A 25,931-nucleotide genomic window follows, 5' to 3' on the forward strand; every position below is an offset into this window, starting at 1 on the left:
CCTGGGTTCTGGTCTAAAATGTATCACATACTCTGCGATACTGGGTTAGTTACTCCTGGGTTCTGGTCTAAAATGTATCACATACTCTGCGATACTGGGTTAGTTACTCCTGGGTTCTGGTCTAAAATGTATCACATACTCTGCGATACTGGGTTAGATACTCCTGGGTTCTGGTCTAAAATGTATCACATACTCTGCGATACTGGGTTAGATACTCCTGGGTTCTGGTCTAAAATGTATCACATACTATGTGATACTGGGTTAGTATGTATCTCTGGGGTCAATTACCCCTGTCATAAAAAATCTCAGAGTTTGCATGAATTATATTACCAGAAAACACACAATGTATCTTCGCTTGCTGGACTATCCAAAGAAATTGTGAATTAAAGAAAACGAAAAAAAGTTCTAAAGATAATCTCTTAATATATGAGAACTGTCATGCAGAATTCTTCTTCTATCGCAAACCAAAGTTATTATCAATATCACATTAACCACTTCATGTAGCAAATATTGATACAGGCTGCTTGAGTTTATGCTGCATTAACTTTGCCAGCATGCATTTATTTTCTTTGAAACCTGTTAGGTATCTTCAGCCAGGCCAAAAATGCACATAATTATTTCATTTAAAAGTTGTAATAAGATTTTGAAGTTTAAGCTTACAATGGAATAATGAATAGCATTGCCATATCTTTCTTCTGATATATAATAACTGTTTTAGGCTTCAGAATACTGAAAAATTGGATCTGAAACATATGTCAATTAATGCATTATTTTAAAGAGGGAGAATACATGTAATAACTTACCACTATTACTTGAAACTACCTACTCCCCACCTTTCTGAAATAGGGGGAAAATTTTAACATGGAGTACCATCAAAATGTATTATTTAACTGTTCAGCATAGGCTCCATTTTAAACGATGAAACCTAGTTACTAATAACTGAGGTTAACAGTAAAATTATATCTTAATGTTAACAAAGTGCTTCCATGTTAACTGTGCATTAGTCATAAGAACATAAGCAATGCCTCCGCTGGGTCAGACCTGAGGTCCATCGTGCCCAGCAGTCCACTCACGCAGCGGCCCAACAGGTCCAGGACCTGTGCAGTGATCCTCTATCTATACCCCTCTATCCCCTTTTCCAGCAGGAAATTGTCCAATCCTTTCTTGAACCCCAGTACCATACTCTGCCCTATTACGCTCTCTGGAAGCGCATTGGCTAAGGCTCTTAACATTTGCATCTCCTCTTCCTATAGGGTAAGGCTCTTTGCACCTGCATTGTGATGTCACAGAACTTTAGTAACATAGAAACATGATGGCAGATAAAGGCCAAATGGTCCATCCACAGCATCCACTATCTCCTTCTCTCCCATAAGAACATAAGCAATGCCTCTGCTGGGTCAGACCTGAGGTCCATCGTGCCCAGCAGTCCACTCACGCGGCGGCCCAACAGGTCCAGGACATGTGCAGTAATCCTCTCTCTATACCCCTCTATCCCCTTTTCCAACAGGAAATTGTCCAATCCTTTCTTGAACCCCAGTACCGTACGCTGCCCTATAACGCTCTCTGGAAGCGCATTCCAGGTGTCCACCACACATTGGGTAAAGAAGAACTTCCTAGCATTTGTTTTGAATCTGTCCCCTTTCAACTTTTCCGAATGCCCTCTTGTTCTTTTATTCTTTAAAAGTTTGAAGAATCGGTCCCTCTCTACTCTCTCTATGCCCTTCATGATCTTGTAAGTCTCTATCATATCCCCTCTAAGTCTCCTCTTCTCCAGGGAAAAGAGTCCCAGTTTCTCCAGTCTTTCTCTATCTCTCTCTATTTCTGTCTCTCTCCCTTTCTCTCTCTCTTTCTTTCTATCTCTCTCTGTCTTCCTTTCTCTCTCTCTTTCTGTCCCTCTCTACTCTCTCTATGCCCCTCATGATCTTATAAGTCTCTATCATATCCCCTCTAAGTCTCCTCTTCTCCAGGGAAAAGAGACCCAGTTTCTCCAATCTTTCTCTATCTATCTCTCTCTATTTCTGTCTCTCTCCCTTTCTCTCTCTCTTTCTATCTCTCTCTATTTCCCTCTGTCTCCCTTTCTCTCTCTTTTTCTGTCCCTCTCTACTCTCTCTATGCCCTTCATGATCTTGTAAGTCTCTATCATATCCCCTCTAAGTCTCCTCTTCTCCAGGGAAAAGAGTCCCAGTTTCTCCAGTCTTTCTCTATCTCTCTCTATTTCTGTCTCTCTCCCTTTCTCTCTCTCTTTCTTTCTATCTCTCTCTGTCTTCCTTTCTCTCTCTCTTTCTGTCCCTCTCTACTCTCTCTATGCCCCTCATGATCTTATAAGTCTCTATCATATCCCCTCTAAGTCTCCTCTTCTCCAGGGAAAAGAGACCCAGTTTCTCCAATCTCTCAGCGTACGAAAGGTTTTCCATCCCTTTTATCAGACGCGTCGCTCTCCTCTGAACCCTTTCGAGTAACGCCATATCCTTCTTAAGGTACGGCGACCAATATTGGACGCAGTACTCAAGATGCGGACGCACCATCGCCCGATACAACGGCAGGATAACTTCTTTCGTTCTGGTTGTAATACTCTATTCAATATATGACCCTTAAAATATAGGGCCCTATTCAATATATGACCCTTAAAATATCAGTGTTGTAGAGGGTGGCATTTAGCGTGATTCTATAAAATGCCTCTGAGCCAATCAGGGCCTTAAGCCTCCCTCCTGCCCAGCTGCTTTGACAGGGGGAGGGGAGGAGTTTAATGGCAGGAGGGAGTAGGCATCCTTCCTAGTGGTTTTGGCGGGACTTCGGGGGGTTCCTCTGCCGCAGCCACTCAGCTGATCGCGGCAGGGGGATTACCTTGCCATGATCAGCTGATGGCAAGGGATTAGGCTTGATTCTCTGACCGTCGCCTGTGACATGGGTGCCAGTTAGAGAATCGGGGTGGTTAGGGTTCTGTCTATTAAGGCAGACGAGATTCTCAGCCGCTTCTTAGGCGGATGCTGAGACCGGTGTCCTATACTGAATCTGCCCCTAAGGGCCAAATCACAGGAACATATTGAATGGACAGGAAGGAATGCACATGGCTAAGTTTGATTTGTGTGCATGCACGGTCAGGGCTTCAAGTCAGCGCTGGAATCTAAATATTCATCCCAGGCCTGTGTGGCACAACTGCAAGAGCCAACAAGGTTCTCATTCTCCTCTTCCCACTGTCACACAAAATACAGCAAATAGAAAGGGGGGAAGTCGTAAGAGGAAAGGCAGTGATAAATCACCCACATTCCCCTCTCTGCATCGAAAACGACACCCCCTGCACTCCCATACTCATGCCTCTTATAAAAGACTCACCTCCACACTAGAGAGTTGCACGGGGACAGAAATCCCACCCATCCCCGCCCGTCCCCGCCAGGATCCTCTCCGTCCCCACCCGTCCCCATCAGGATCTTCTCTGTCCCCACCCGTCCCCGTCAGGATCCTCTCTGTCCCCACCCGTCTCCATCAGGATCCTCTCCGTCCCAACCCTTCCCCGCAAGGAATTACCTCCATCCTCGCCCGTCCCCATAAAAAGCAGCAATTACTTCTGACAGGATCATCAATTCCACAGTTTCTTTTGTGTTTTCGCTGCTGTTTTCCTCGTGGAATCTCTTTGATGGAACCTTTTTTTGTTTTCTGTTCAGGTAATTAACTTATAAACCCCCTCTTTTACTAAGGCTGACGTGTCCATTATATGATATGGACGAACCCTGCTTCCAAAGCCTTCCATCCCCTTGGGAGTTCCGTGGGCTAGAGGGGGCCCCCGTGGCAGTCCCGTGGGCTAGAGGGGGGTCCCCGTGGGAGTCCCGTGGGTTAGGGGGGATTCCCGCGGGAACCCCGCAGGACCCGCGGGATTCCCGCGATCCCTGTTCCCGTGCAGACCTCTACTCCACACCCCCACCCTCACAAAGACTATCTCTACTCCTCTCTATCCATACCCTCCCCTGCATTCAAACCCTCCCCAGTTACTCATACACACACCTCCAAGTTATAACCATGGTTCAACGACTCACTCAGACCTTTATGCAGTGTTGGAGTGCTTGTTATGGATCTGCTTTTGTTTCTTAGCATGGCTATGACCATAACTTAGCTGGACTGATTTTCTATCTTAAAATCATCAGGTATAATAATTTGTAGACATCTATACCTTACTCCCCATCTTGTACTGTTCCATTAGATTTCTGCAGCTCCAAATGCATAATTCTGCATTAATTCGCATTGAAATTCACAAATCGGTCAACCGTTGCTCAAGATTTCTGAGCTTGCTTTCTTAGGTATGTCAGCTCTATCAAGAAATCTAGGTGCCATCTGCCAAAATGACACAATCTGTCCAAACTTTCTCACAAAGCTTACTGAAAAGAACCAGCTCAGGGCCAGTTGCTGAAGTATTCCACTCAACACCACGTTGCAATGTCTGTCCCTTGATCAGTTGCTAATCTGGTCATCTGCTCTGTGACTGCTCACTTTGCTTATTAGCCTGCTAGGCAGGACCATTTCAAATGTTTTGCAAAATTGAGAGATGAGAAAAAAAGACTCCCGGGTTCAGTGCGAAATATTTTCCCACCTCTGCATTTTCTGCATGTCATCTTTTTTTTTTTTTTAATGCACCCTTTCTTAAACTGAGCACTCTTCTTTCTGCAGACATGAAGTTGAGAGAAAGGTTGTCAGTTGAGATGGCTCAAAGAAAACAAATTTATGAGAACGATAATTAATTCTAATCTAATCTAATCCTTAGGTTTGTATACCGCATCATCTCCACGTTTGTAGAGCTCGACACGGTTTACAGTAGGAGAAATAGGAAGGAACTACAACAGAGGGTTAGAGGTAGAAGTGTGAAGAAAATTTAGAGGACTTGGGATGCCAAGATGTAAGAGTTTCCTTGATTCCTAAGTTGGTGGGAGACTTACATTTTTTGAGAAAAGCCAGGTTTTCAGATGTTTGCGGAAAACTTGGAGAGAGCTCAAGTTCCGAAGAGGGGAGGTAAGGTTGTTCCAGAGCTCAGTGATTTTGAAGTGGAGGGAGGTCCCTAGCTTTCCTGTGTGGGAAATGCCTTTTAGCGAAGGGAAGGATAGTTTTAATTTGTGGGGAGATCTGGTGGTATTAGGGTTTGAGGAATTCCAAGAAAGAGGGATAAAGGGAGGGAGGATACCATATAGGATTTTGAAAGTTAAACAGGCGCATTTATAGTGGACCCTGGCGATTATCGGAAGCCAGTGGAGCTTGGCCAGGAGCGGGGAGACATGGTCAAATTTACTTTTAGTGAAGATGAGCTTGGCCGCGGCATTCTGAATCTGTTGGAGTCTGTGGAGGTTTTTCTTAGTTAGGCTTAAGTAGACAGAGTTGCAATAGTTCAATCTGGAGAGGATGATGGATTGGACAAGGAGGGTAAAATGTTTTTGATGGAAGCAGGATCTAACTTTCCTCAGCATGTGAAGGCTGAAAAAGCATTTTTTTACCAAGGATTGGAGGTGGTCATTGAAGGACAATGTGGAATCAATGATGATGCCCAAGACCTTGTTCGAGAACTCAAGCTGCAGAGAGGAGCCAGAGGGTAGTGGGATGGAGGTGGGTAGGTGATATCGCAAGTAAAAGGTCGCCCCCAGGGCTATAACACCAGGTTTCCTTAGCAAGAATTCTCATCTCCTACTCTGCATATCCTTAGCCAAATCTGGGAACATCTGAATTTTACAACCTAAAAATTATTTTTGTTTATTTTTAAAGAAAAGTCTCAGCAACCCGTTTTTGTCTGGTGCGAGAGCTACTGTCAAAAGTAAAGTGGCTGGGGTCATTAATTCTTTATCAGATATTTCCGAAATATTAGATATATTCATTAAATCATGTCCCAATTTCTATTGTTGTTGTTGATCTTGGGTCCTATGCGGGAGATAATAAAATGTCATCTTAACTAGGGTTGCCATGTGGCTCCAGAAAAAAAGGACGGATTGAGACATCTAGGTTTTACTTCCACTGAAAGCAATGAAAGTAAAACCCAGATGTCTCATTTCCGACACCTACCTTTCATGTAAATTGTGGCTATGGAGGTGCTTTACGATGCCTAATGCCACTTCTGGCGCCTACAGTTGCATTAGGGGTCGCCGCTGGCAGATGCGATTGCACTTAGAATTTGGGGACTGCACTCCTCTTGGTCTTTATGTGTACACTGGCGCCATCTACTGGATTTCATAAGCACACCCCTGAGGAAGGTTTTCATAGCCGAAACACGGACCGTGTTGGGGTCCAGTACAAAAAGACTCTCTGATAGACTTGCATTATTATTATTTTTTTGTTTATGTTTTACCCATTTATATGCTTTTAATAAATTGATTGTCCTTGTGGCTGATGTGCTGTGACCCTTCCCCACTCTCTTTTCGGTGTGCATGAAAAACACGGTCTGTTGGCATTGACTGTGCAGGATTGATCTGTACTAATCTGGCTTGTTTAGTTTTACTATGGGTGTACTGATGTTCTAGTGCTCACTACAATTTGCAAAGTGCTGCCTTTTCCTAGGTACACTCTTGTTGTGTGACTTGTGGATTATTACTAAAAATCATGTTTTTCATATAGAGGAAGAGGATGTTAAAAAAATGATTGGTCCCTGGTGTCACATATGGGGCATTCCATGTCAAGTGGTCCAATATTAAAAATCATCCCCATTTGACCTCCTCCAAATTGAATTACATTTTATGTGGATGTTCCCTATAGCATCAAATGAAGCCATGTAAATTCTTTCAGCTTAGGCGGCTTCTGAGACCGGACATCCTATACAGAATCCGAGCCACTGTGCTTACCACAGTTTAGTAAAAGGACCACTCGTAATCTGAAACAGAAAATGCAAATAGTTCCCAACATAAACCTGAGAATATTAAAAAGCACTTTCTACAATTGAAGGCAAGAACTTTAGCCCATGGGTGACTTTGTTCCCTGACATTTCTCTCAAAAATGTCTTATTACATTTCTTGATGCTAATTTTTTGGGGGTTCAGAAAGGTTGATGTTAGATAAAGACGTGGCATAATAAGTGTATGGGCAGATGCTGAATGTAACATTAGTACATCACCTTATAATCCATTTCAGATTGAGTATACCGGTAGATGCTTTTATTTTTCCATTTTATTTGATCTCATCTCTCCCTTGATGTGAGCTCTTTATTTATCCTTAATAAAGCTAGACTGACCTACAACGCTTTTAGAAAACTCATAAAAACTGCCTTATTCGATAGATATATCACCTAAACAGAATCTGCACCGAACTCTTTTTTCTTCTCTCGTCTTCCCAATATGCCCCCTCTGAAATCCTAATCAAACTGTATTTTGTAATTTCTGGACCTTTCATCTAAAAAAGTCCCCTCTGAAAATTCTTAACAAACTGTATATTGTAATATTCGCAGTATTTTTTTGTAATATTCGCTGTATTTTTTGTAATTTGCGACTTCTCTCAAACAGGTCATAGAAACATAGAAAGATGACGGCAGAAAAGGGCTATAGCCCATCAAGTCTGCCCACTCTACTGATTCCCCCCCCCCATTAAGTCTGAGTGCTAATGTCCTAGTTCCTTATCTCGACTCTCGTAAGGATCCCACGTGGATGTCCCATTTATTCTTAAAGTCAAGCACGCTGGTGGCCTTGATCACCTGCACTGAAAGCTTGTTCCAGTGATCCACCACTCTTTCTGTGAAGAAATACTTCCTGGTGTCACCATTAAATTTCCCTCCTCTGAGTTTGAGCGGGTGTCCCCTTGTGACCGAGGGTCCTTTGAGAAAGAAGATGTCGTCTTCCTCTTCGACACGTCCTGTAATATATTTAAATGTCTCAATCATGTCCCCCCTTTCCCTGCGTTCCTCTAGAGTGTAGAGCTGCAATTTGTTTAGTCTTTCTTTATACGAGAGACCCTTGAGTCCAGAGATCATCCTAGTGGCCATCCGCTGAACCGACTCAACTCTAAGCACGTCCTCTTGGAAATTTCTTAGCAAACTGTATATTTTATTTTTCGCTTTCTTAAAGTTTCTGTACTCTGTATTTCCTCTGATTATCTGCATATTGTAACTCGCTGAATGTCCAGCTCTCTTGAATGTAAACCGCCTAGAAGTCGCAAGATTGTGGCGGTATAAAAGAATAAAGTTATTATTATTATTATTATAGAGTAAAAAAAATGAAATAAAAAAACCCCCTGAGATTAATCAAAGCTTCTCCAAGTAATTTATATTTATGGTAATACAGTGCTCCCCAGATCATTTGCGGTCCGTCATTTGCAGGATTTTCAGACTGCGAATGACAGGGCAGTAGAGGGCAGCCGGAGAGGCAGGAGAGAGCAACCAGAGTGCCAGCGAGTGAAGGAAATCACTCGCTGTATGCTCCGACCGCATCTTCCTGCACTAAAATCGGGCCTCGCCAATCAGGTGCTGCTTTGACTGGGCATCGCTCCTGCCCAAAGACCTTCTGGAACACTAATAGTTAAGAAGGTAGCCCCTTTAAGAGATCTGTGGGAGGGTGTGGGTAGGGAAAGATGTGACATGGACCTTTTGGGGAATGAGGGTGGGGGTAGGCTAGCTCTTCAGTTGGAGGGTTACATATGACCTATAGGAGGGTGGGTTGTAAACAGGGGGAGGGGTGGGGGACAGGACTCTGCTCTGCCAGCCCGGGAGCATCGAGCCACAGCTTTGTGGCTCAGTGCTCTCGGGTCACTGCTGTAGCGCTGTTTGTGAGGTGGCTTGCAAAAAGTGTTATTCTCTTACCGCAGGATTTAGCAAGCTGCGGGACTGAGACACTGCAGGTGGTTTAATGCAATGTACAGCAACGCCTGTGTCTGGCAGCACTTTATAAATAATTAGTAACTGTAGTAGTTAATTCCATGGTATATCCAGGTGTGATAAAAACCAGAACAATATTTTACTGCACCTTTTTTTTTTTTTAAATTCTTTATTCATTTTCAAATTTACAATAAGTGTAACAATATATCCAAACAAATTAACAATAAATATAACACTTAATAATCATCAATGGTACAAATAATATGCTCTTATCTCCCACCGTTCCCACCCTTTCTTATCATATAATCAATACCTTATACAATATGTAACAATAAATTTACCCTCCCCTCCTCCTTCACAATCAAACTTGTAAATTTAAGGGAAAAAATAAATAAAATAAAATGTCATCTAATCGGTACAATACTTTGTAAATGGCTCCCACACATCCTGAAATTTCCTGAAAAACCGCGCTGTATTGCAATAAATCTTTCCATTTTATAAACATGACATAAGGAATTCCACCAGAAATTATAAATTAATCTACTCCAATTTTTCCAATTATACGTAATTTGTTGAATGGCAACCCCAGTCATTATAAGTAATAATTTGTTATTATTTGTAGAAATCTGACTTTACTGCACCTTGATAACTTGCCCTATGGTTCTATCCAGGAAACTCCTTTGTTACCTAGCTAGATCCTTTTGAAAACTTTGATTTCTGTCTGCTATATCATATGTACGATGCCTTTCCATATAAGTAGAGTCCAAAATTATACCCAGCCCTCCCCCCACCCCACACACTTTTATCAAGCCACTCGAGCTGAATACCAAGCCACGCATAGGATTAGAATGGGCGGCTCGGCATTTAACTCATTCTGCTCAGCACATGGCTTGATAAAAAGGGGAGGGTGGGGGGTGTGAGAGGTATACTAGTTAATGCCACTTTTCCAAGGCTTTTGTGCAGTTTAAATAGGTTTTACCCAGGGAGGAAAAAGTGTGTGTGTTACCAAGAATTCATAGAAATTTCATCATGAGGACTAGAGACATTGCTGAAGGTGCACCTAGGGTTGGCCAGTGGAAGTAGGTCAGAGATTAAATGTTGAACTCGCTGTACCGATTTTGTCTTCATTTTCCTCACACACTTTGCATATGAAAAGTATTCCGGCAAACGGTTGCATGTTGCATCAGTGACAAGGCGATTCATGAAAGGGAAGCTCCGTGGGGAGTTTTCCTGACTAAATCCATTCACAAGCTAGCAGGTACCAAGTGCCCCCAGGCAAGCTAGGTGGAAGGGCTCAAGTTTTATCTCCCAATTAATTTATTATTCTTGTCGCTTTTGTTCTGGTTGTTTTAACGTTCTGTACAGAGAGCATTAGCTTTCAGTGTTACAGTTTTTTCTTAATGCCAGAGTTTACTGAAGCCATATAGGGAACGGGCCTAGGACGGAATCATTGGCATGAGAGATAAATTCTATTACTGTCAAGATTCTTGGCATTACCTAGCCTAGAAATCCTATATTAATGAGAACTATCAAATCCTACCAGATGTGCATTTGCAGGGGCATGCCAATAACTTTTCAGAATACTGATTAATGTCTGGTATGTGTTTATTATACGACTCCCAAAGTTCTGGGTAATTGAATTAAAAAGGTTCCTCTTGAGTCAGAGTTCCAAGGCTGCTGAAGCAAAGTTGAATACTGTTCCTGATCCTTTTAACTACTAGACCAGAAATATCAATAATTTACTTACATGTGAAGTCTTTCCCCTGAATTGGATCTAAAACTGCATTAAAAATTCATATTTGAAGAACGAGCCTACAGACAGAGCGAGAGCTCTACGGCTGGCTAAGTGGATGCGCCTAAGTTTTATGCGCATTTATACCAGATTATGCTAATATTCTATTCTTGTATTCTCTGAAATGTACAAGTATGCAAGACCCCATTTCATTAACATGGATCAAGTTCCCTAGACATGGTTTTCTTCCTCCCGCGTGCAACATGATTTGTAAAAGCCTATCCAGGAGGGGTCTATTCCACACTTTTTGAAGGCCACTGTAGTAAGGCTCATACTTAAAAACAACAAAAAAAAAAAAGCTGACCCAATGATGTTGTTTAATTATTGCCCCAAATCCACTTTGTGCTTTTTACCAAAATTCACTGAAAAGATCATTTTTCAGCAGTATCTTACCAAGTGGAGCACACACAAGCTCTTCATCCACAGCAAGGTGGTTTCAGGTGCAACCACAGCACAGAAAAAGTTACAAAGAGGTGCTGAAAAGGTCTCAGCCCAACCAAGAAGGGAATGATGTGGAGCCATGAAACTTACAAGTTATTCCACATATTCACGTTTGACACATCGTGTCTGAAGTTTCTGTAATCGTTCCAAAAAAATACTCTGATGTCTTGTCACTGAAAATTGCTCCGTTGCAGCAATTACTTCCAAACCACTCGAAAAGTGTCACCCTTTCAAACTCTTTCTTAAGGTTTGGAAATAAAAAATAAGTCAGATGGTGCATGATCTGGTGGATGATCTGTGCCAGGGATAGGCAATTCCGGACCTCGAGAGCCGGAGCTAGGTCAGGTTTTCAGGATATCCTCAATGAATATGTATGAGATGGATTTGCCTGCACTGCCTCCTTGAGATGCAAATCTATCTCATGCATATTTATTGTGGATATCCTGAAAACCTGACCTGGCTCCGGCTCTCGAGGACCGGAATTGCCTACCCCTGGTCTATGCAATGAAATCTCAATTGCATCAAAACATCCATCATTTTGACAGCCTTGTGAGCAGGTGCATTATCTTGCAAAAAGAGAATTCCTTTCCGCAAATTCCCTCTCCTTTTTTTCTTTCAATGCCTCCTTTAATTGGCATAGCAATTACTCTGTAGGCCAGTCCTTGCCAAGCTTCCCTGTTTTCCACAGCTTCTTTCAATTGCTTGATATTCATTCCCGTAACATTCTTGATGGTACCCAGCCAACAGGCTTTGATCTCCCCTGCTTCGTTTTACCAATGACCATTCTGGGTAGCACCTCCTTTTCTAGTGAATTTGCCCTCAACACTTGTCCAAAATAGGTGAATTTCTGTCTGGTAATCTTGCCTTCCAGAGACAACTCTAGATTTATATGATCAAGAACATATTTGTTGGTGATCCTAGCTGTCCATGGGATTCATAGAAGTCTTCTCCAGCACCACAGCTTGAAGGCATCAATTTTTCTTCTTTCTGCTTTTGTGAGTGTCCATGTCTCGCAGCCATATGTCGCAATTGGGAACACAATGGCAGTGATCAGTTTTTGACTGATGGTGACTGAGACATCCTTGCACTTCCATATTTGGTCCATGCTCACCATGGCTGCATGCCCCAGTGCTAATTGACGTTTTATCTCTGTTGTCGAACTGCCACTGTGATCAGTGAGGGACCCAAGGAAAATGAAGCTGTCAACCATCTCTATTTCTTCATTGTTGATCTTTATGTGTACTTTCTTGGTGGTAGTCATGATTTTGGTCTTCTTGATGTTCAGATAAAGTCCCATCTTCTCGCTTTCATCTTTAAGCTTCAGAGTCAAGTTCTTGAGGTCCACCTCACTCTCTGCCAGCAGGGTAGTATCATGTGCGTATCTTAGATTGCTGATGGTTCTTCTGCCTATTTTCATCCCATCACTCGAATCATCTAAGTCCCAACTTTCTCATGATTACTCCTGCAGAGGTTGAAAAGAAAAGGAGAGAGGATGCATCCTTGTCTTGCACTACACTGATGTTGTAGCGAAGAGCGGTATATAAATACTAATAAACATAAACATAAGGAAACATAAACGTCTTAGCCATTCCATACCTTGTTCGCACTATAGCTTCAGGTGTGCTGGCACTCCTACCTCACTCAGTGCTTTCCAAAGCTTGTCATGCTCAACACAGTCAAAAGCCTTGCTATAATCGATGAAGCACAGGTAGAACTTCTTCTGATACTCCCTTACCTTTTCTATGATCCACCTCAAGTTTGCGATGTGATCATGGGTTCCTCTGCCCTTACGGAATCCAGCTTGGGCATCAGGAAGTTCTCTATCAAAGATGTTGCCCTAGCACCTCTGGATGATCTTTAGAAGTCGCTAGCTGATTGGCGGCTGTGAACTTGCAGAAGCCAATCAGCTAGCGGCTCTGCATGGGCAGGAGCGAAGGAAGGTCGATCCTGGTGCAGTTCACCGCTGGACCATCAGGGATACTAAAGGTATGCGGGGGAGGTGGGTCTCACTGCAGGCCTGGTGAAGGCTTGCAAGGCATTAGGAGGGGGAGGGAAGGGTACTGAACCTGACAGGGAGAGATGGGAGTTGGGTGCCAAGACTGGCAGTGCTGGGGAGTGAGTGAGGGGGATGGATGCAGAGCCTGGTAGAGCAGCAGGGAGGGGGAACAGGGTGTAAAGCCTGGCAAAGTACTGCACTTGAATATTAACCTCCCCCTCCATCACCACCACCAGTTTATATGAGTCAACTTTTTTTCCTCCTTTTTTGGTTTGTGCTCATCATACTAAGTAGCTAAGTCGTAAGTTTAAGATTAAGCTTAAGAAAGAAGGGTTCTTGACTTTTCAGATAAAAATTGCAGGAAATTTAAATGCCAGTCTTAAGAACATAGGCCTTACCATACTGGGACAGCTCAAAGGCCAATCAAGCCCAGTATCCTGTTTCCATCAGTGGCCAATGCAGGCTATTAAACTATTCGTTCCAGAATTTAGAGAGATTAAGCTGGTGTTGTCAACACATATCTTAAAAAATAAGTCAGAAACATGCAACAGGCAATAATGCAGATTTAAATGCAATAATCTGTAGACCAACTCCTTGCTCAAGAGCATTATTGTAAAGCAGCTAGTCACATGATCAGCACCTCATTTTCTAGCAACCATTTCAATAAATACGGGATGTCAAACAATAGTTTCTAGTTCAGGGAAAGAAAAGACTTCAATTCCATACCAGTTAATTGAGGCTAGAGTCATCCTACCTACATCCAGCCTACATAGCATCCAAGCTACGCCTATACACCCCTAACTGCTCCCTCCGCTCCAAAGCAGAATAAAGACTCAGCATTCCCGGAGGGAGATCCCTCAGAATGAGTACGGTGTACAAACGATCCTACAGCCATTTCCTACCTCAGCTTATGAACCGACTACCCACCCAGATCAGGTTGCTAGACTCGCTAATGACCTTCCGCAGAGCAGTAGAGACCTTCCTCTTCTGCCAATCGGGCCATTAAAAGCTGCCTCCTCAATATACTTCTCCTAGTACTCTTCGCTATGACCAGTCTGGTCTCTAGAATTAGCTCTGCTATTGTCTACTGTAACCTATTTGTTGTCATGACTAGTCTGTTTTCAAACGATTGTGAACGTCTACTTGAAATCTGTTCTGAGCTTCTGGGAGAACGGGATAGAAATCGAAATAAATCTATGGCAATTTCACATTGGTGCACTTCAATTAATGAATAATAAGACATATTTTGTGAACTCCCCACAAGTTCTCATTGGCAGGCCTCCTGCAGACCAACAATTGTTGGAATTGAAGACAAGCTGTAGGTTCGCTACTTCATATGATTTATGAATGCCCATATGTAATACGATTTTGGAGAGACATATGGGAAATCATTCAAAAAAATTTTGATTTTCACCGTGATATTTCTCTCTCCATAGTAATATTCAAATCTCATGCTCTACAAGAAGTTATTGACGAGAGACATAACAAACTTCTGAATGCTCTTCTCTCCATAGCACTCCAACATATTCTTTCTAACTGGAAATCAGCCAACTCGCTCTCCTCACGTCATTGGTGGCAATTGGTATTATAATATTATAAATACTAGTATTTTAGCCCGTTACATTAACGGGTGCTAGAATATATGTCTGTGTGTCTTTATTTCTGTCTCTCTCTCCTTCCCGCTGTCTGTCTCTCTCCCTGGCCCCCTTTGTCTGTCTGTCTTTCTGTGTCTCTCCCTGCCTCTGTGCCTTTCTTCTTTTCTTTCTATCTATCTGTCTCTCTCCCTGGTCCCTTACCGCCCCCTCCATCCCTTCCCGCGGTCCCGACAAACCTTCCGAGTCTAGCAGCGTCTGCAGTACTCTACACACGCTGCTTCGGGGCTTTCTACTGCCCAGCAAATCAGGGCAGTAGAAGGCCCCGAAGCAGCATGTGTAGAGTGCTGCAGACGCTGCTTGAATCGGAAAGTTTCAGGACCCGCTGCCCTTGCTGGACCTGAAGCAAGCTCTGGGGGTTTTTGGTTTTTTTAAGTGGGCCCAACCGGAGCAGGAGGAGAAGCCTGGGAGGGGAGGAGAGCAGCTCCTCTCCCTTCCCGCTCCGGTCTGGCCCCCGCTGACGTCGCCCTGGCCAGTTCACACTCCGAAGACGCGGGAGATGGGGCGCTGTATGGCCTCTTCTTTCTGCTGCCGTGAGCGTGGGCCGCGCGCATGCGCACTCCTACCTGCGGGTCCCTACAGCGCACAGAAAACCGGGAGCACGCAGGTGGGAATGCGCATGCGCGCTTAGGGCTTTATTATATTAGATGAATTGCTCCGTGCAACAAAATTTACAAACAATCGCTACCAAACAGTGTTTAAAAGTATTTTTCCAGTTTTTTTTCAGTAATCTCTCTATCTCTCAGGTATCAAATGTAAGCACACAAATAGATAAGTTCTAACCTGATATTCGTACTGTGAAGCTCATTGATGTTTTGCTATTGTCTTTGTTTCTTGTAACTTTTTGAAAACTCAATAAAATTTCATGGTTAAGAATAATAAGGCTGCAAAGTCATTTATACTAAAGATTAGATGTTGCCTGTGAAAAATTACTGATTAACTCAAAGTGGACCTCTAGGACTCTGGCAATGACCTTTAATAATGGTCCCTCAATCCCCCCCCCCATCCTCCCCCACCCAACATCTCAAATTCATTCAAAAACCATGCTTTTCACATTTTAGCTAACAAGAGATTCTAAAATTGCAGATATATTATATTCCTTGAAGCTTTCAGAGGAACATTAAAAACTTATTTCAGGGCTAGTGCACGAAACCAGAGCTATGTTTTCACTTATTTTCTCTTGTAGATAATAATAGCTCTAGCGCGAATGCAATGAGATCCATTTTCAAATGGCACATAGTTGTTTGGCGATGTTCCAGATGTCTAAGTGTCAATTTTGTTTTATTTTCAAAGGAAGAGGATGTATAAAAACGAAGCCTATACTCCGGTCTATGGCTAGTTTAATGCGCACAGAAAAACTGACATGAAAGCAGTTCTCTGGGATTGCAAATACAGTAAAACCTTGGTTTGCGAGCGTAATGCGTTCCGAAAACATGTTTGGAATCCAAAACACTCGTATATCAAAGTGAATTTCTCCCTAAGAAATAATGGAAACTCCATAACCCAAAAACTTTAAGACAAAATATTACATGTAATTCGACCCCGACACTCAACCTCATTCTATTCCATCATTGACCCTGGCATTGGCTGTGTTGATGACTCATTCCATTTTGGGGGGGAAGCCTTGCAAGTGAGTTAAGAAGCACAACTGTAAATTGTAACTTCCTGGAAATGTCCAGCTACCTTATACTGTTATTTGTAACTTCCTGGAAATGTCCAGCTACCTTATATTGTTATTTATAACTTCCTGGAAATGTCCAGCTACCTTATACTGTTATTTGTAACTTCCTGGAAATGTCCAGCTACCTTATATTGTTATTTATAACTTCCTGGAAATGTCCAGCTACCTTATACTGTTATTTGTAACTTCCTGGAAATGTCCAGCTATCTTACACTGTAATCCGTTTAGAAGTGCAAGGTACAGGCAGAATAGAAGTCACTAATGTAATGTAATGTACTCATATTGCAAGACCTTGCTTGTTTAGAACAGTTACTATGCTCCCGCAGCGTCAGAGAGAGAACCATTAGCTCAGTTGTAATAATGTGACGCATGTACGAGTGTATGTACTCGTATTGCAAGACCTTGCTTGTATTTCAAGTTAAAATTTAATAAAATGTTTTGCTTGTCTTGCAAAACACTTGCAAACCAAGTTACTTGCAATGCAAGGTTTTACTCTACTGGGCACCCATAACATAATGGAGCAGATATTGGCCATCTATAGGCACTGTTCCCTCTAAGCTATGTGGGAGTCCTCCAATTGCAGTGCTGCCAGTGTGTGTGTGTGTGTGGGGAGGGGGGTTGGGGTTGGTACTTCAATATCGTCCTTTTAGTTGCTAGGGACAGGCAGGTTCCCTAGGTTCTGCAGTATGTCTGTCCCTCACTATCGGAAATGTAATAGTGAAACAGCACCCCCCACTGGCAGGACTATAGGTGGAGGACTTCTAGGCCTATAGACATTATTCTGTCTAAGCTGAGCAGGGAACAATATCTATAAGCCTACAATAGGAATATAAATATATGTATAGAGCAGATGTACTGTATATTTTCAGCCATTTTTTTGTTGGCAACCGAGGTTACCTGACAAGATTCCAAAATTAGATTTTATGCTACTTATCCTAGGAATAAGCAGTGGATTTCCTGAAGACCATCTTAATGGCTTGTAGACTTCTGTTTAGGAAGTTAGCCAAACCTTTTTTAAACCCTGTTAAGCTAACTGCTTTTACCACATTCTACTGCTTAGTAACTTCATTGCATGCCCCCTAGTCTTAGTATGTTTGTAAAGTGTAAACAAACGATTCACATCTACGCATTCCACTCCACTCAATATTTTATAGGCCTCTTTCATATCTCCCCTGAGCTGTCTCTTCTTCATGCTAAAGAGCCCTAGATGCTTAGCCTTTTCTCTTAGGGAAGTCATCCCATCCCTTTTATCATTTCCATCACTCTTCTCTGTACCTTTTCTAATTTTGCTATATCTTTTTTAAGATGTGGCGACCAGAATTGCACAAAGTATTCGAGGTTCAGCCACACCATGGAATGAGAAAAGGGCATTATAACATTCTCATCTTTGTTTCCCATTGCCAGAGATTGTGGTAAGAGCTGGTTTTAAGAAAGGTTTGGACAATTTCCTGGAGGGAAAGTCCATAGCCTGTTATTGAGAAAGACATGGGGGAAGCCACTGCTAGCCCTGGATCAGTAGCATGGAATGTTGCTACTCTTTGGGGTTCCAGAATCTTGCTTACTCTGAGATAATGAAATGTTGCTACTCTTTGGGTTTTGGCCAGGTACTAGGGACCTGGATTGGCCACCGTGAGAACAGGCTACTGGGCTTGATGGACCATTGTTCTGACCCAGTAAGGCTATTCTTATGTTCCTGTCCTGATAATTCCTAGCATTCTATTTGCTTTCTTAGCTGCTGCTGTACACTAAGCTGAGGGTTTCGACATATCCTCAACTTTGACACCTAGATCCTTTTTTTGGGTGGTGACTCCTAACATGGAAACTTAATCATTCAGAAGTGGATCCTGGCCATTTAAATTGCTTGTTCGGGGCTATCCACTGATGCTCAGTGACAACCAGTTACCCGACAGACTTGGCTATTTTGTGGGTAGTCTGTGGGCAGAGTCAGCACTTATGTGGTTAAGTGCCATTATTCAGCGCTTAACCCCCTAAGTTTAGCAGATTTATAAAAGTCAGTCTTGTCTATATGTGCATGGCTTATTTGGTTAAGTGATGAATATCCCACGTAACCGTATAAGAGAGAGTTGGCTGCATATACACAGTTTTTTAATACTAGTGCCTGGATATCTAGGAATAACACCAGCGGGCTATTAAAATGCTCACTGCTGCCATCTGGATTTTGACCCCTCAACTATCTGCAGAGTTTTAATCTGATATGAATTTACCAGACTTGTTTCCCGACCAGTTTGCCACCCTGACCCATTTCACTAACCTTCTCCCCGATCTGATCCGCACATGCAAATGAGGGGAAATGGCATGCAAAGTAGAAAGGCAGGGATTCACTAAACACACTGATTGAGCTGGCCGATCCAAAAAGAAGCGACTGTCCTGCTCTCTGCCGCCCTGAAATCCCATCTCCCTTGTGCAAAAAGCACAAGAAGGCAAGCTCTGCCGACTCTCCTGCTCTCTGCCGCCCAGTCCCTGCCGACTCTCCTGCTCTTTGCCGCCCTTCCCTGTAGTGCGAGCCCGTGGTTTTAACCCGGGGGTGAAAAGCGTGTTCTGCTCCTGGCTGCAGCGTGTTCTGTTCCATTAAAGCCCCTCCCCCCTTGTTTTGACTTCGCTTGTGCGTAGAAGATGGTTTGTGCGTGTGTCGGGATTGCTCTGCAGTGATCTGTGGGATCACTGTGGGGCGTGCCTCCGAGTGAATTAATTTGCATGATGGCTCGTAGTGAATCGGTCGCCTGGGAAGACTCGGCCACGGATTGCCCACGGATCGGATCGGTGAGTTTAGTGAATCTAGGCCAAAGTTGTTATTTTTATTTTTTTTCAGAATACAGTTTTCACAATCCTGCGTTGTAATTCTATTAGTTGAAACATTGTGGAATGATGAAAGCTAAAACCTACAAATCAGTTTATCCTTAAGCAGGCAATAAAGGTTCCCAGCATGCCTTTGCTCGAGCAGAACTCGATCACACAGAGGTTTCATTTTCTCACTGCACAGAACACAAATTAATTTCCTACATAAGGATGTGGTAAGAAGCCTGGGTGCACTGCGTGATAAGCCGTTTAATTTGACATTACATTGTGGTGAAATCTAGATCTGCAGACATGAAGTGCCAATCGAGAAGGACCATTTCAGACTGGATAAAGTTCGCAAGACTTCAGACTGGAAAAGCTAACAAGATTTCTTGCCATTGTACGTAGATTCATAATCCTAGAGAATGTAAGTCTCAATAAAGACACCCTCCTATAGACAATAACAGTGTCTTATATACAAGAAATCAATGCGGTTTGCAATAAGCGTTAGATCAAGTTGCATGTTTAAGCTCCGTCCTGTGGTTGTCGGGGTGAAGAGGAGAAGGGAAGGAGAATGTCTATAGAGAGAAGAGATATCTTTTAAGGTTTTTTTTCCCAGAAGTCTAGGTAAACGGTGGGTTATCTTAGGTATGTTGGCAGATTCTTCCAGATAAGAGGTCCTTGGTATAGAAAAGTGGCCTCAAACGTGATAGTCGTGAATTGAAGAAGGCGTGAGGGGCTCTAATGTCAGAGGTTAGTCCATCTAGTGGCGTAGTAGGGGCAGACCGCCCCAGGCGCTGTCTTGGTGGGGGCGCCGGCAGTTCTCCTGCCGCTTGTGTGCCTTCAGTTCCCCACCACCGTACCTCTAGCTCATCGCTGGCGAGCAGCGGCTCCAACCTGCTGCTCACGCTGGCCTTGGCGCTCCCCTCTGACGCTACGTCTGGGTCCCGCGAGTAGGAAGTAACGTCGGAGGGAGAGCCGATGCTGTCGCGGGCAGCAAGTTAAGAGATGATGCTCATGCTGGGGAGCTAAACAAGTAGGGGGAAGGGAAAGGGAGCACGGGCAGCAGGGATCAGGGGGCGCCACCCCACCCTCGCTATGCCACTGAGTCCATCTGAGTTTTCTCCATAGATTGCTTTAGGAACCCTGCAGGCTCTTTTGAACTGGATCCACTTTTTCACCGGTAGCCAGTGCAATGAGGTTTGTGGTCTAATTTCAACTTGTATTCTACAGTGTTCTATCATTATTAACATTTTTCATATATGAACATTGTAAACACATTTACAGAAACTAAAATGTCTCTTGAAAGTAATGAACTTGCCTATTCACAAGAATGATGCATTTGATCTTAAAACTGTAGCAATTATGTTCTTATGGTGGCCTACTTTGTTTACCTGTGGCTACTCTGACATTGCCATTATTGTAAGTTATGGCTCTGACTAATGACTTTTAGTCATCATTCATAAAAAAATATTCACTGACTGGGTACTTAAGATAAATATGGATAAGCACAAGCAGATGGAGTCTCTGAATTCTCAAGAAGGGTAGACTTGGTGGGGGGACGGCTCAGAAACTCTCTAGAGCAGGGGTGTCAAAGTCCCTCCTCAAGGGCCGCAATCCAGTCAGGTTTTCAGGATTTCCCCAATGAATATGCATTGAAAGTAGTGCATGCACATAGATCTCATGCATATTCATTGGGGAAATACTGAAAACCCGACTGGATTGCGGCCCTTGAGGAAGGACTTTGACACCCCTGCTCTAGAGCATTAGGTGTACTTAGTCCCCAGGGGAGACTCCCCCAACCTATAAAGGAAGAGGACCTGGGTTGGACAATCAAACCATTGTGACATCACTGATGAGGTTGACTCATAGGCATTGGTGGAATGAAGCATTATGCCATCACAATTTCAGCTCTGGAATGTTGCTACTCTTTGGGTTTCTGTCAGATACTTGGGACCTGGGTTGGCCACTGTTGGAAACAGGATACTGGGCTTGATGAACCTTCAGTCTGTCCCAGTATGGCAATTCTTATGTTCTTATGTGAGCCAAGTAGGGTATAGGACAAGCAAGGCATTGTGACATCACTGATGAGGTTGGCTCTTAGGCATTGGTGGAATGAGGCATTATGACATCACAATCTCAGCTCTGGAATGTTGCTACTCTTTGGGTTTCTGTCAGGTACTTGGGACCTGGGTGGAAACAGGATACTGGGCTTGATGGACTTCGGTCTGTCCCAGTATGCCAATTCTTTTGTTCTTAACATTTAGGTCATGTGGAGATAAATGCTTAATGGCTGTTCTTTTCATCAAAGCGTGACCAATGGTTGTCCACTTTGTGGATGTTCGCTCAGTTCAGTGCAAAGATTATTTTGTTTTCAGCTGTGCTTAATACTGATGTGCAGAAATTTGCATAATGAAAAGATGAATATGGATACATCAGACAGAAATCAATTTGTATCATAAATTATGCCATATCTAAGTATTTGTCCTTGAAATGGAAACAGTAGGGGGCCCATTTTCAATACCCTGAACTAGGTGCAAAGTGCCTGGACCAGTTTAATCTTCATAATTAACTCCCTGGCTTATTCGACATCACAAAAGCAACCTTTCTATACATGAGGTTCTCTTGCTCCAGGAAGAAGAGAAAATGCTGGCATGTGAATACATTTATTTATTCAGCCAGTAAGGAACTTAATAAATGTAGATTTCAAGGTCTCTTTACCCCCCCTCCCCAACACACACTTTTACTAAGCTATGGTAGAAGTTTCTACCGTGACTTGGAACGTTAAATGCTCTAAAGCTGATCTGCTACTCATAGAATTCCTATGGCGCAGTGGTTAGAGCCACAGCCTCAGCATCCTGAGGTTGTGGGTTCAAATCCCTGGCCAAGTCACTCAGTCCTCCATTGCTCCAGGTACATTAGATAGATTGTGAGCCCATCGGGACAGACAGGGAAAATGTTTGAGTACCTGACTGTAAACTGCTTAGATAACTTTGGGGTCCGATTTAGCGTGCGCTAAGGCGCCCATAGAAAATTGGTTAATGCACCTTAGTAAAAGGATTCCTTTGATTGGCAGTACATAAATACTTTAAAAAAAGATAAATAAATTTAGTGGCCTGAGCCACAGTAGAAACCTCTTCTGTAGCTTAAAAAAAAGGGCCTAAGTAAAATATCACTGAACGTGTTTAGTATTTTCAGGGATTTTTATAGGCAGTGTTCCGCCACTTATTTCTGTCAGATGGAATGATCAGTGACACTCAGAAAAGCACAGACATCCGTGGAAAATCAGGGGCGGGAAACTGCACGGTGACACTAGGAAGTTCTTCTTCACTGAAAGGATGGTTGATCGCTGGAATAGTCTTCCACTTCAGGTTATTGAGGCCAGCAGCATGTCAGATTTTAAGGCCAGATGGGATAGGCATGTGGGATCTATCCGCAAAGATAGATAGGGAGGGTCATTAGAGTGGGCAGACTTGATGGGCCGTGGCCCTTATCTGCCGTCTACTTCTATGTTTCTAATATAAAAGCATAGACATAACCCTTTATTATACTTATATATATATATGAAAAGAATAATAGAATAACTTCACCGTGATCCCAGGCATCACCATCCTTCACAATCGGGAATCCCTGTCGATTGATAGGTGGGTAGGGCACGGGACTGCCCCGTGGTTGCAACGAGATGGATTCTAATTTGGGGGGAAAAGTTCCGGTTCTTATATATGTTGAGTTCATAGTTATACAAGCCGATCCTGCAGTAACCAGCTTCCTTCACTACGACTCAGGCACACCTAAGTCCTGTTCTTTTGTTCTTTGTTTTGGCAATACCCAAGTCACTGTGCTCAAGAGGTCAGATAGCAGATAATGAGAATTTAATCCATATCTAAACCTGACCCTAACAACATAATTTAACAGAAGGAAATGTAAACAAACAAACTCTATGTGTGAACTTGTTTGAATGGTTCAAAGACAAATGGGAAACAAGGTATCCAGGTGACAAGCCAAAGACTGATTTATAACAAATACAAGCAAACTTAAACAAAACTCTGGCCTCAATCGACAACCAATGAAGTTTCTGATAATATGTTACACTTCCCCCTCCCCATTCGTGATTTCCGCACTCACAATTTCACATAATCGCGATTTTGGGGGGGAGGGGGAAAAAAACAAACCCATATTTTAGGCTTCCTCCCCTGCATCCCGGCCTTACCTGGTGATCTAGCGGGCTTTCGGGGCACGAGCGATCTTCCTACGCTCCTGCCCCGAGTAGATCGTCAATAGGAAATGGCTCTGGGGAGTTCCCGTAGTCTCTTGAGACTACGGCGGGAGCTCACGGCAGCCATTTCCTATTGGCGATCTATATGGGGCAGGAGCGTAGGAAGATCGCTCGTGCCCCGAAAGCCCGCTAGACCACCAGGTAAGGCCGGGATGACGGGGGAAGGCGGGAGGGAGGCGAGGGTGGGTCAGAGCCGGTTATTTGCGATATTTCCCTATTCGTGGTACGGCTCTGCCCCAATCCCCCACGAATAATGAGGGAGATGTGTAATGTGTTCTAAAATGAGACCTTCCTACATGCTAAGCCCAGATTTCTTATAGCACTTAGACCTTTTTTTATTTGCATGTCCTGCAATATTATTCCCATTAGCACACAGATCAGGCAAATACGCCGAGACGCCTGAAAAGTAGGCGTGGTTAGGGCCATAATTTGGGCATGGAATGAATCAGGCGCCACTAGGCATGATTCTGTAAATGGTATCTAACTTTCAAGGTACACCGACAATGGCGTCCCGTCACTTGCCCTAGTGTTATAAAAGATTTCTTGAGAGAACTCTCTCTTTTCAGGCTGCTAAATTGAATGGTTGGTTTGGAAAAATTATGCTAGGAGCTTCTTCCTATTTTGATTTTAGAAAATTATTGAATAATAATAATAATTTTATTTCTTATACACCGCTATACCATAAGTTCAAAGCAGTTTACAACAAGTTACATACAATGAGAGTAAGAGATGTTTACAACAAGAAGTAAGAGATGTTTACAACAAGATACATACAATGAGTGTATGAGATGTAAGGGGAACAGAAAAAGTACTTTCTGGGATACAAATTGCAAATGGAAGACCCAATTATGTGATAAATTTGTATCCTAACTGTATTCTGTCGTCTTTTTAAAATTGTATGCATTTCTTATGTTTTATTATCTAATGTATTTCTATTTTAAATTGTATTCTTCGCTGTATGATCAGTTTTTATTTGTTGTGAACCGCCTAGAACCATTCCTGGCTAGGCGGTATATAAAAATTAAAATTATTTTTATTATTAAGTCCAGATTTTAGTGCACTTGAGTAAAAGGGCCCTGATATGTTTTATATTATATTACAAAGTGATAGGTAACACAAATGTAACTTATGGTGTAAGGTCAAAAGCGCGCCGGGACAAAGGCGCGCCCAGACAATTGAGCACAGCGCGGAGGTGCGCGCCGCTCAAAATTACTGTTTTTAGGGCTCTGACAGGGGGCGTGGGGGGGAACCCCCCCACTTTACTTAATAGACATCGTGCCGCATTGTGGGGGCATTGTGGGGGGTGTGGGGGGTTGTAACCCCCCACATTTTACTGAAAACTTCACTTTTTCCCTGTTTTTAGGGAAAAAGTTAAGTTTACAGTAAAATGTGGAGGGTTACAACCCCCCCAAACCCCCCATAACGCCGGCGCTATATCTATTAAGTAAAGTGGGGAGGTTCCCCAACAAAACCCCCCGTCGGAGCCCCTAAAAACAGGAATTTTGAGCGGCGCACACCTCCGCGCTGCGCTCAATTGTCTGGGCACGCCTTTGTCTTTCGCGCCGTTGTCTATGAACCGTAACTTATTAGTAACAATATATATGAATGCACTTTGAATGTTATTTCTTCTGTTTTAGGCTTCTTGAGCACTGGCGACCAAGCTGCAAAGGGCAACTATGGGCTCCTTGATTTGATTCAAGCACTGCGATGGACTAGTGAGAATATCGGGTTCTTTGGCGGCGACCCGTTAAGAATAACTGTTTTTGGATCTGGTGCTGGTGCTTCTTGCGTCAATCTGTTGACTTTATCCCATTACTCTGAAGGTAACCGTTGGAGCAATTCAACCAAAGGTATTACGCAGGTTGCAAATTTTGACAATTTTGGTGTCTGCATGCCACCATCATTAGCAGAATGTGATGCTTGCTGTACTTCTCTGTTAGATTTGAGTATTGAGATGAGCCAAGAAATCACCATGTTTTTCAGGCTCTCCTCTGTGATTTTCTCCGCACGTTTAAATTTTGGGTAGCAAACATGCCCCCCCCTCCCAGCCCCGTACTAGGCTGTGAATTTCCTCGCAGCAAATGAGCCGACTCATTTAAATATTCATATAAATGAGCTGCACAGCAATTTTACTGTGAAAACAATTGTGAGAACTTGCTAGCTTTTCCCTCAAATAAAAAAACAACAGCAACAACAACAAAAAAAATACCTCAACTATATCTCTCCGAGGTATAATTAAGCTTTGCATGAAAAGGAGCGTTAGCGTGATTTGCACATATAGAATTTCCTCTTGTAAAATTGCTAATCTACTGATTTGCATGAGTTCTGAGCTCCGCAGCAATTTTGCAGAGCCCTTTTTGTGTAACGGCTCTGGAAATGAAAATCAGCACATGCAGAAAATGCTCAAGTCGCATATGCTAAGTTTTGCAACCACAAGGACCCGCTATTGGACGTCTTTCTTTCTTTTTCGCAAGCTATCCAAATTTTGAACTTGTTTATATTTATATTGGCCCCGCTGGTTTTCTGTACCCTTA

General features: G+C 43.1%; 1 protein-coding gene across 2 annotated transcripts in view; it reads left to right on the top strand.

Annotated features, from left to right (window-relative positions):
* NLGN1 (neuroligin 1) overlaps positions 1-25,931 on the top strand; it is a 536,958-nt gene that overhangs the window by 495,672 nt on the left and 15,355 nt on the right. The window contains exon 3 of one of the 2 annotated variants that reach the window (XM_033959383.1): positions 25,035-25,247. In XM_033959383.1, coding sequence (XP_033815274.1) covers positions 25,035-25,247 — 213 coding nt within the window. The remainder of the gene's footprint in view (positions 1-25,034; positions 25,248-25,931) is intronic. The other variant, XM_033959384.1, reaches the window with a different exon arrangement.

Source organism: Geotrypetes seraphini, chromosome 9 (assembly GCF_902459505.1).
Source record: "Geotrypetes seraphini chromosome 9, aGeoSer1.1, whole genome shotgun sequence".
Taxonomy (NCBI): Eukaryota; Metazoa; Chordata; class Amphibia; order Gymnophiona; family Dermophiidae; genus Geotrypetes; species Geotrypetes seraphini.